Genomic DNA, 12,148 nt, shown 5'->3' on the forward strand with positions numbered 1-12,148 from the left:
TTTTTATATTGAGGTAACTAGCAGTACTACTTATTTATCTGAAAGTGAAGCAGATATACACGTATAGCATTTAGCAAAAAAAAACTTTGAATATTTGTTTCTCTGAAATTAAACCATCAAAATTTCAAACAAATACATGTCTGACATTGAACAACCCCATGCCATGATTAGATAGTGAAAAAACATACCAATCTCTTTCAGAATTTCTTTAAACAATGAAAGCTAATTTACCAACATTTCTGAAAATGGATATATACCGTTTTGGATTGAAACTCTTCATGTGTGCTATCATCGAACAGAGGAGCAATGAGTTCTGTGTCGTGAACACTTGCGTCAATGCAACACTCAATAGTCATGCAGTGTCAAGCATATGCAAATGTTTTAATCATCGTACAGTGTGATTGCCCTGAAAATAACAGCAACAGCAAAAACAGGAATCTAGTGATGAAGAGGCCGTTTGAGAGAGATGGTGTCCCTCTTTAGACTCTTCAGACCCTGAGGCAGTCTCAGCGCTGCACATACAAAACAAGGTTCACCCTTGATGGGGAATATGAGCATAGGCTATCAGTTGGCTGCACTCTCTCTCTTTCCACCTCTCTCCTTTTTGGCATTTCTTTCTCTGCATCTCCCCCTCTATCACTCTCATGTGAGGTTTTAGCTTTATGTGTGGCATCTCTCTGGAGTTTCCTGTTGGAACAGTGGGAGCCATTAACACAGTTGAACAGGAAAGGTTCCTGTTGATGACTAGCAGTGATTAGAATCGGTTGGACTAATTATTTCAATGCAGGGGGCAGATCAATGCCGAGGGTCAAGTCATCTCAGAAGGTACACCCCTTTCTGTTTGTGCATTAATGTGTTTGCTTGAGTGTATGCTATTTTGTTTGTATGTCAGTCTGTGTGTGTGGCTGTGGGATGATTGGGGGGATGATTGCTGTCTCAAAAGCTTTTGTGTGACGTATGTTATTTTACTAGTGTGGTGGTGATTGGGAAAGCATCTGATTGTTGATTGCAAGTTTCCATGAGGGAACACAAGAACACCAAATATTCCTCCACAACGAATGTCATTTAAATAAAAAAACGGAGGAATGATAGTCACACACACAAAACACACACAAGGGTGTCCATCATGTCTCTGGGTTGGCTGTAGTTGGTCCCTCAGTCCAGATGAAAGTGCTGGCAAATCGATACAATGGCTTATTAACGGTATAAATCCAGCCCACCTGTCTGTGACGCTCGTCTCTAAAATGAACTGAAGAGTCCTTTCCAATATGGTTGATATAACATACAATCACCGCTCAGGGGACCTATAACAAAGACAAACATACAGTAAGGACCCTTTCTAAATGCAATAATCAATGAGTTGAGCTGAAGTGTAACTGCAAAAGCTCTTGTTTTTCATTTGAAGTTCCATCATAGAGCGCAGTGACTATAGGATTTCATAAGCGTTCACAACAATGTTTTATGCAACCGTAACTACTAATTAACACAAACTGAACTAACACAGAATGGAGATGTTATATATGATTGTTTCACATGTTCGAGGGTGGGGTCTGGGTCTCCTCCTTGAGTGTTCTGCGCTATTTTCCATCCATGGTCCACTGGACAGGTACTGCTTATCCACAGACTCTCTGGAATATTGTTTCCAGATTAATCCAGGAGAAACTCGACCCACCGACCCACACATTCAGCTTTCATGCTTACACAGGGAAACCGGGCCCCAGCAGTCACAGTAAGTCTCTGTAGTCAATCTAATGAAAAATGCACATTTATCAGTAAATGTACACAACACTGATAAATTGATGTAGCTTCAATTAGGTGAGATTAGATGAGACAAATGAGATGATAATAAATGGAGACATTTCAACTCTGTGTCACTTCCTCAAGATCACAGAGTTAAAAGGTTGTTTACACACAAACAGTTAGGCCCTACATAATACATTTATTTGGTAACCTACTTCATGGTTTAGACTGACTGAACAATTGCATCATCAGGTCATCCAACAATAATTTCCTTTAATCAAGGGCACTGGGAAAAAATTGGACACCAATTGTATAACTTCCATTTTGATTTTATATTAAGTGACTGTGACATCCTGTTTTTGATGAATTTCTTTTATTTAGTTTCCTATCTAAATGTATCTAAAAACCATTATCAAAATTGACTTACACAAGTTGTTATTGTCCGACAGGCGAGAGAGAGGGCACTTGCGCACTAAGACTCAGATGATGATCAAGGAGACCAGTGGGACGTTGATTGGTCACCTCTGCGTAGGAGATGATGCTTCTCCCATCAAAGTTATAGCCTATATAATTCTCTCGGTTGAGAAAGTCATTAGTGTTCAGTTCTGGGATCTGACGTTGCGATATAACAAGACTTACTCCTGCAGCACCAAATCACACACAGAGAAGCTATACCACAGAGAAGCTATACCCTCACCAAAGCGCATGAGAATCTGATAGCTCGAGATGAGCGCAACTTATCTACGACAACTTTGCCTCCTTCATTTGGTCTGGTGCCTTGGATATTGGAAGGTGACAGGTGAGAGAATATTATTTATATAATTTAAGTTAACATCAATATTTCAATATAACTTAGTTTAAACTAATCATATAATTGTAAGTCTTCTAAAAATGGTTCTCAACATTCAATTGACTTCTCTGTTGATTTAGCTATTAATTGATATTGTTGATAATAGTTGACAATTACATGCATTTTGTTAATGTAGATTAATAACATTATAAATATATATATATATATACTTTGTAAACTGACCATTTTTATCTATCTTTAGAGGCTTATCCCAGCAAAGAGTGTGAACATGGAATTGCTTTGATGAAGGTATGGGACAAAGGCTGCATTTACACAGGCAGCCCGATTCAGATTTTTTCCCCTCTAACTGGTCTTTTAAACCAATCAGATCAGCTGAGAAAAAGATCTGATGTGAAAAGATCGAATGTGCCAATAAAAGGCAGTTGTGAAATTAGTTTTTAAAACAAATAGGTTATTGTGAAATTAGTTTTCAAACAAATAATTATAAATCGATTACCATTACATTCCCTTATTTGATACCAGAGTCAAAGGCTGTGTCAACATTTTGAAGGTGTACTAGACATAAAACAATCAATATGTGCCTTGAATGTGTATCACTCTGACTGGATTTAGACAGGCAGACCAATTAAGATCTTTTTTTCACTAATTGGTATTTTGATCAATCAACTCTGAAAAAGATGTGAAAAGATCTGTGATTGGTCAAAAGACCAATTAGTGGAAAAACATCAGAAATGGGCCTCCCTGTCTATAAGCAGCCTTAAAGGCCACGCATTGTCAATCCGACGTCTGCATTGGCCGTGAAGCATTTATGGTGATACAGCCTCTACAGAAGTCAGGGCATTCATTATTTTTGCGCTTCGCGAAGCAGCGCAGAGCTGTTGAGTAGAGCTGTGAAGGAAGTTGTCAAGGAAGTGAGTTTGTGTTTATACGGGACCTCCCGCCCCCACCTACCGTCAACCAATCATGTCAATTTCGGAGCTATACGGAGCACACTGCATTGTTATAACATTTGGGAGGCGCACGGCCATGCGGTACGGATCTCAATTTGGCTATGTAATTGCGTCACACCCTCCATACGGAGCCTCCGACAACATTTTCGGATCAAGCTTAGGTTGGCTTTTAGTCTGTATCTTTGGCTGTCTTTACACAGGCAGTCCAATTCTGACCTTTTGCCACTAATTGGTCTTTTGACCAATCAGATCAGATATTTTTGCTAATAATTATTTTGCCAATAATTAGGCAAAAAATCAGAATTGGGCTACCTGTGTAAACACAGCCTCTGTGTGTCAGTCTCTCACCATTTAAACATCATGGGCTGCGTTTACACTGGCAGCCCAATTCTGTTATTTTGCCCAATTGGTCAAAATATAATTTATTTGCAAAAGATTAGAATTGGTCTGCCCCTTTGTAAATGCAGCCTCAGTCCTCTACTGCATTCATCAGAGAGTTCTGGTCACAAAAGGCATTAATGTTATCTGTTTTATTTGCACACCTCTGGAAAAATCCAATCTGTGACTGAATAGGTGGTCTGCAGGTAATTACATCCAAATTAAATGGTTTACTTGTGGTGGCTGGGGTAGGGTAGATGTGTTGAAGGGGTGGGGAACACAGAAGTGAGTCACACTGTAACTTGAATTAGACTGGTGGGGGATGAGAGGGACATGAGGGGCATAAGAACATTTATGACTTCAGCCTACTCTCATCAGCTGGACACACAGGTTACAGAGACATGATTATTACTTTGCAACAGGTATCGTATAGTACACAATGGATGTCATGTCCAACAGCTTTAAGGTTTTCTTGGGTTTAGTGATGTCTTACAGACTTGTTTTTGATCACTGACCATTGGTTTGTCTGCTGCAGGGTCCTGGGATCCAGACTGATGTGGGAGATATGATGTGGAGAGATCAGAATGAGGTAAGGCTAAGTAACTGCACAACTCAATCTTATCACAGATATTATATAATATCAGGATGCTTACTCTCTCCCTGCCCCTCTCCCCTCACAGCAGCAAGTTCAGAATGTATTCAAAAGAGTAAGTTCCTCAACAATATAAATGTTTTATTCCTACCCTATGCACATGTACATATAGACCTTATCCTTCAAAAAGGCAATACACTCTTTGGAACAGAGTGTTTACTTAGTATGTTCTCTTTTTGTCAGTTCCTGTTTCACTATTCAAAGGCTAACTCGGTAGGCTCTATACAGCATGCGGTAAGTAAAGGAAGACTCCTCAGTGTACAAATTGGTAACGTACAATGCATTCGGAAAGTATTCAGACCCCTTGACTTTTTCCACATTTTGTTACATTACAGCCTTATTCTAAAATTGATTATATACATTTTTTTGCTCATCAATCTACACACAATACCCCATAATGACAAAGCGAAAACAGGTTTTTAGATTTTTTTGCAAATGTATATAAAAAAATATATATACATTATTTACATAAGTATTCAGACCCTTTACTATTAGACTCAAAATTGAGCTCAGGTGCATCCTGTTTCCATTGATCATCCTTGAGATGTTTCTACAGCTTGATTGGAGTCCACCTGTGGTAAATTCAATTGATTGGACATGATTTGGAAAGGCACACACCTGTCTATATAAGGTCCCACAGAGCAAAAACCAAGCCATGAGGTCCAAGGAATTGTCTGTAGAGCTCCGAGACAGGATTGTGTAGAGGCAGAGATCTGGGGAAAGGTACCATTTCTCCAGCATTGAAAGTCCCCAAGAACACAGTGGCCTCCATCATTCTTAAATGGAAGAAGTTTGGAACCACCAAGACTCATCCTGGAGCTCCCCGCTTGGCCAAACTGAGCAATCGGGAGAGAAGGGCCTTGGTCAGGGAGGTGACCAAGAACCTGATAGTCACTCTGACAGAGCTCCAGAGTTCCTCTGTGGAGATGGGAGAACCTTCCAGAAGGACAACTATCTCTGCAGCACTCCACCAATCAGGCCTTTATGGTAGTGGCCAGACGGAAGCCACTCCTCAGTAAAACTGAGTCTCCCGAGTGGCGCAGTGGTCTAAAGCTGTGCCACTAGAGATCCTGGTTCGAATCCAGGCTCTGTCGTAGCCGGCCGTGACCGGGAGACCCATGGGGCGGCGCACAATTGGCCCAGCGTCGTCCAGGGTAGGGGAGGGAATGGCCGGCAGGGATGTTGGTAGAGCATGGCGTTTGCAACGCCAGGGTTGTGGGTTCGATTCCCGCGGGGGGCCAGTATGAAAAAGAAAAAAAAATATGTATGCACTCACTAACTGTAGGTCGCTCTGGATAAGAGCGTCTGCTAAATGACTAAAATGTAAATGTAAAAGGCACATAACAACCCGCTTGGAGTTTGCCAAAAGGCACCTAAAGGACTCTGACCATGAGAAACAAGATTCTCTGGTCTGATGAAATCAAGATTGAATTATTTGGCCTGAATGCCAAGCGTCACGTCTGGAGGAAACCTGGCACTATCCCTACGATGAAGCATGGTGGTGGCAGCATCATGCTGTGGGGATGTTTTTCAGCTGCAGGGACTGGGAGACTAGTCATGATCAAGGGAAAGATGAACGGTGCAAAGTACAGAGAGATCCTTGATGAAAACCTGCTCCAGAGCACTCAGGACCTCAGACTGGGGCGAAGGTTCACCTTCCAACAGGACAACAACCCTAAGCACACAGCCAAGACAACTTAGGAGTGGCTTCGGGACAAGTCTCTGAATGTCATTGAGTAGCCAGAGCCCGGACTTGAACCCGATCGATCATCTCTGAGAGACCTGGAAATAGCTGTGCAGCGATGTTCCCCATCCAACCTGACAGAGCTTGAGAGGATCTGCAGAGAAGAATGAGAGAAACTCACCAAATACAGGTGTGCCAAGCTTGTAGCGTCATTTCCAAGAAGACTCGAGGCTGTAATCGCTGCCAAAGGTGCTTCAACAAAGTACTGAATAAAGGGTCTGAATACTTATGTAAATGTAATATTTTTGTTTTTTATTTTTTATAAATTTGCAAACATTTCTAAAAACCTGTTTTTGCTTTGTCATTATGGGGTATTGTGTGTAGAATGATGAGGGGGAAAAACAATGTATTCAATTTTAGAATAAGACTAACGTAACGAAATGTGGAGGAAGTCAAGGGGTCTGAATACTTTCCGAATGCACTGTATCTTTAGATGATAATATTGCAACATTATGTAATTGCTTGATCTAATGTGATTGGTCTAACAGGCCTTTTCCCTCTCTAGTCCCATTCAGTGCACCCGTTGATGCGCCTGACACCAAAACTGAGGAGAAAGAAGCAGCTCCTGCTTCTGGTAAGAATCCTGTCCCTTTTCAACTCGAATGGTTAGCAGAGTCATGTCATTGAAGCTCAAGTTTAGGAAACTGAAAAAGCTCCTTTGAGACAGTGTTATTCCCTATCTTTCTATTAGCGATGCAGAGGACCACAGCCTGCCCACAGGGCAAAGACGTCAGTTCAACGTCTAGTTTTTATTTACATTTGGTGGCGTTATCAACTAAGGTGAAATCAACAAAACATTTCACTGGATTTAGGTTAAAAGTTGGGTGAAAAAAAGACCAAATTCCCTTACGTTGAGTACTTTGTGCAAATCCAATCAGTTTTCCACATTGATTCAACGTCAAATTGTTTTGTTGAAATGACATGGAAACAACATTGATTCAACCAGTTTTTGCCCAGTGGGTGTGGCCAGTCAGCAAGGCTCAATCAAGGTATAAATTCCATGTATTTTAGACCTACAGTATATAGAACCTCAGGCCATATAGCATCCCCGGACTGGTGTTAGGACCATTACAACAACTACATCCTTTTAAAGCTAGGACAGAAAGGTAGACAAATCAAAGAATGTCACAAAAACTGTAACTGAGTCTTTCGCTCTTCCCTGTTACACAGAAGCTCCGGGATCTCCCTGAAGGTGTGATGTAAAAATCTGACTGTGGAATAACTGGAAGGCAGACACCAGCAAGCTGCATCCCCCTGAACATTGAGCACAAAATGGTGGACAGACAGAAGCAGCATTCTCAGCATTCTCTGGCAATGGACTTGATATTGAGAAATAAATGGAGATAAATGTGACTGCATTGCAGATTGTAGTGTCTTCCTGATTACTATTGGTGAATTTAAATATGTTGTGATTTAAAATGAGGTGGCAGTTGCACAAATACAGGCATTAAGTACATTGCTATCTGTGAACAGTGAACATACACTAGAGTCAAATACACCAAAGGAGTCCTTTATGTAATGGTTACACAGATCACAGCGAACACTTTATTAAAAAACTGTCAACCGTGATTATGGCATGGGTGAATGGCTACTTACATTTAATTTAACAATTAGAATTGTATATATTTATATTGTCATATTATAAAACGCATATGCAAAATAAAAAATGACAATCTTCAACCAAAGGTTCTGTAGAAACACTGTTGAAGAGTCCGATCTGATTTAGGAGAATGATCACTTAACACGAGATCCTTCAACCGGGAAGGCATAGTACTCTGATGGAGCCTCTCTGCGGTAAGCATAGGAAGAGGTGTGCATTTTAACGCATCACCACAGTAGAGAGCCATCCCCACTCCGTGATAGTGGAGCATTAGATTAATGTTATTTGGCAGTTAGGGGGCTAGTTCTCTTCTTCTGAGTCACTGTCTTTCCGTGTGGGGAGAGTGGATCGAATCGACGACATTAGCTTGTCTTCAATCTGCTTCTTGGGGTTTTCTTCCAGGTCTGTCTTGACAGCGCCAGATTCCGATAACCTCCACTCCAGCTCTGAGGATGATAGGATAAAGGATAGTTTAATATCTAAAAGGATTGACACCCATAAAATATTAACAAACAAAACTGAGGGTGTTATGTTAGAGATTTCATTTCATGTAACTAATAGCATCCTAACTTAGTATAAATAAACAAAAATAAAATGTCCTTCTTGAGAGTATAGCTAAGGAGATTGTCTATTACCTTCAACTTTGAGGTTCATGCCTCCGAAGACCAGAGGCCCGATGTACTGTGCTTTCATCTCTCCCTCGTGGTAGACAAAGATGGTGGGCAGGTTGCGGTCAGGGTAGTTGGGGATGCAGGTGGTGGAGATGGACTTGAGGAACTTGGTCTGGGGGAACTTCCTGGCCAGCTCTGATAGATGCTGGTTTATCAGGGTACACAGAGGTACTCTGGGAGGACAGCAGATTAGTGCAGGACATGTTAGCGAGAACAGATGTCACAATTAGTAAATTAGTTAAATCAGATACTTTGGCAGATAGGTCTATTCAGAGCACTGTGTAAAATCAGGCTTAGGTTAAATGAAAACCTTGTATCATGATTTTCAAATAAGGTCTTGGTTGTCAATGTTTTCATCAGATCTTGTCAAAAATCCAACATCACTTTTTGGGAGCATGAATCAGTGTGCTCAACTGCTATTGCAATCCTTAGAGAGAGAGAGGGTAGAGAATGGCAGAAGACTCACCCCTGTTTGTAGAGATGGAGCACGACCCAGATTCCCTCTCCAGCTTTGTTCACCTCCTTGATGTAGTCCTGCCCAGAGATCTCCACTACTTCACCGAAGCAATTCTTTATCTGGGTGGCTTTCCATTCCGCAAGCCTCTTCTGTCTGGTAAGAGGGAAATGCAGAGTGTGTAAAGAAAGGTAGGCTAATCAGAAAGACCCGTTTTAGGATACTTAAAAACACCTGCCCAATGGGGCAAACAATCACAGTACAGGCTCAACTTGCCCGATTGCTCAGCTCACATGCCCCAGGCAATAGGACAGCCGTTCATTCATATCAACCCCTGTTGTATGTACCATCTAAGTGATGCTTTAAAGAGATCACTGACCTGTACATCTCGATGGCGGCCTCGTCCTCTTCACTGAAGTCATCCTCGTTCTCATCCAGCTCGTCCAGAGTCATGCTCTCATAGGTTTTCACTGGTCACAAAACACCATAGGCATCGCAATTCAGAAAAAGTACCATTTAAGCTATTAAAACAACTAACAGATGTTGCTCTTAAATGTTGGCCAAGAATCAGCCTTCCCAAACTATGTCCTGTTAGTTATGAATAACATATTTTTCCCCCCCTAGATCAGTTCAGTAGAAACTTAGTCCCATAGAGGTAGCCAACTATAACTAGCCATCTCTTACCAACAGATTCCTGCTGAAGAAGTATCTGCTTCTCTAGAGCTTCCTCCTCAACCTCATCCTGAGTTTTCTCCTTGGGAGGAAGGACCCCCTTCTTTCTCAGGATGTCATTCCACTCAGTATCTGCATTAGGGTCCTGAGAAATAAGAGATCGTGTTGGAGTTTTATTGTAACTTCACGGATTGCCATTCAGTACTACCACATTTTTTTTTTTTTTTTTAAACCATCTATATAGCTGGCCTCTGGTATTACTGCTAGCGAACATTACCTAATGTTTAGCCATCTAGTTTGCTAACATTTAGCTCTCAAACTCTAGGCATTCTGCCTTCTCCCTACAGTTTTTAGTCATTAGCTTCGCCGCCGACTGGCTCATGTCAACTACAATCCCGACACTATGTTTTAACTTTTAGAAACGTAAATCATCACTGGCGATATGGCTTTCGAAACATTGCCCTTATCTTTCATCAGCGAGAAAAAAATCATTCAAATAAAAATTATTCACTTTTACTGTAGCAGTTTTGCACAGATCCATATAGCTATAGCTGCCTCCAGACGAAACTACACTTCCCGAGTTATGCTTACACACAGGTGGTCGAGCATGCTAGATCGCTAATTATCACAGGTGGTCGACCCTTGTCTTCCATAAACAAGCGCTGCAACATGGCCATGTGGGAACACTAACAAGGTGTGTATTCATGTAACCTTTAGTTTTTTGAAAATTACTTATTGCTGATATGAAACATAAGGTCTTTATGCTTCCAAAACCGTACCGCAAGCGACGCGTGTTAATGTTCAGATTGAGCGTTGGGGCTCTTAACAAAACGTCCCTGTACCTTCCTCCAATGATTTATGTATAATGGAACTGAGAGTCATGATCAAGGGCTAGATAACGTTATGTGCCAATCAAGGTGGCGTGCGAACAGATAATCCTATGACTCGAAACATCGGCTATGTCCTTTATTACTACGATCAGAAAGATGAGTTATAGCTAGAAAAATGTATATAAGTTTACAAACCTGCATTTTTTTAACCGTTCAAGACAGACGCTGAAAACACACCACTGCTCTTTCCCAGATACGGAAATAGAAGGACCTCACCCACATTTCTTCCGGAGTAAAACAAGATCTTTAATGTGACAAAACGTAAATACTTGTCAGATATCTCAAATATAAAAATATGTTAGAATCATTACAAAATAATGTTTTTTTCTGGGTACAAATCTATTCTATCAGCTGTTTTATATGTATTATTATTATAAAACTGGCTAGGGCAAGATATTCAAGGGACAATAATAAAGGTTGCACCAATATCCGGTTTGGGTCCTATATGTCCATATTAGGAGTGGGAACGCTACACTACATTCCATGTGTGGCAGCTGATTGAGACAACAGCTGCACCTGAAAATCACACTGCTGTGCTGTCAGTCTCTGGGTTGACCATAGACTTATGGGGGTGGCATAGAGGTCCAAAACATCTCTGAACATTGTTGGCCTGTTTTTTGGTGTGTAGATGTGCTTCAATATGATATCCTTATACTGTATTTGTTTATTTTCAATGTAGTTATGAGTATAGAAAGTATAGGCTATGAATTTTTTTATAATATACTTAGGATAATTTTCTACTGTGCAAAGATATTTTGAAATCCTTTATTATGGGTATGGTCATAAATCTCTATGTCAGTATTGATCTTGTGACGCTCAATGACATTGCTGCTCTAAAATATGATTATTTTCTTAATTTCACTGTTAGTCTACACCTGTTGTTTACGAAGCATGTGACGAATAAAATGTGATTTGATTTGAATAGAGTATCTTATGATAGGGGCCTTTGACAACTCTGACCACGTGTGTGTTTATTCTAATCAAATCAACCATAGTTTAAAACAGACATCATCTATAAATTCTGTATTTGTTGATGTCCAGCATGCATGTTGCAACCTCTGTTTTACCACAGAAGTAGGCCATAGGGATGGGTATATACTTCCATATAGAACATTCTGTAAATTGTTATATTGTCTAGACTCTATGGGTCTACACAAAGCAAAGAGACCATGTTACCGACATGGCATTGATATATCATTAAATTAATATGTGGTATGATCAAAGACTATGACATTTAAAAAATATAAGATAAAGAGAATGCAAAAAAACAATTCTGTCATTGTAAGCATAATGCAGATTTGATATAATAGATACTGTACATCATCTTCTGACATTTTTTTGCACACACTAGACAGCATATGGCACATGACTAAACCCCTTTACTATGGACAAACAATTTGTTTACAATCCAATTAAATTCCCAAATTTCGTTTTGTATGATGTTTCAATGAATAGGCTACTACTGCATAATAACTATTCACAAAGCAAAGAGCTAGTGAAATTAAACTTCCTCGCTTTCGCCGGAACTATGGGAAGGATGTTGGGAAGGAAAGGTTGGGTTAAATGCGGAAATAAGACGCTCGCTG

The 12,148-nt window shown here is 40.4% G+C and overlaps 2 protein-coding genes across 2 annotated transcripts; one reads left to right on the forward strand and one right to left on the reverse strand.

Moving 5' to 3' along the window:
- Positions 1-798: 798 nt before the first annotated feature.
- nms (neuromedin S) lies at positions 799-7,593 on the forward strand (the record flags this gene model as incomplete). The annotated part of the gene is made up of 5 exons (XM_084179665.1): positions 799-825; positions 4,415-4,468; positions 4,560-4,586; positions 4,715-4,765; positions 6,781-7,593. 5 exons carry the CDS (start codon positions 799-801, stop codon positions 6,883-6,885), a joined length of 264 nt encoding a protein of 87 aa, XP_084035791.1. The 3' UTR covers positions 6,886-7,593.
- Positions 7,594-7,769: 176 nt separating this feature from the next.
- On the reverse strand, positions 7,770-10,783 carry pdcl3 (phosducin-like 3). The gene is made up of 6 exons (XM_084179414.1): positions 10,698-10,783; positions 9,685-9,817; positions 9,380-9,470; positions 9,013-9,156; positions 8,511-8,719; positions 7,770-8,321 (listed from the first exon to the last, which is right to left on the reverse strand). The coding sequence occupies exons 1-6, from the start codon at positions 10,701-10,703 to the stop codon at positions 8,176-8,178; spliced, it is 729 nt and encodes a 242-aa protein (XP_084035540.1). The 5' UTR covers positions 10,704-10,783; the 3' UTR covers positions 7,770-8,175.
- Positions 10,784-12,148: the final 1,365 nt, after the last annotated feature.

Source organism: Coregonus lavaretus (genome assembly GCF_964263955.1).
Source record: "Coregonus lavaretus genome assembly, chromosome: 16".
In the NCBI taxonomy this organism is placed as follows: domain Eukaryota; kingdom Metazoa; phylum Chordata; class Actinopteri; order Salmoniformes; family Salmonidae; genus Coregonus; species Coregonus lavaretus.

Bases quoted from the DNA above. Each gene is read 5' to 3' on its own strand.
- pdcl3 (XM_084179414.1), bottom strand. The intron at 9,471-9,684 runs GTAAGAGATGGC...TTTTGTGACCAG, and splicing joins TCTTCAGCAGGAATCTGTTG to TGAAAACCTATGAGAGCATG. The intron at 9,157-9,379 runs GTCAGTGATCTC...CCCTCTTACCAG, and splicing joins GCCGCCATCGAGATGTACAG to ACAGAAGAGGCTTGCGGAAT.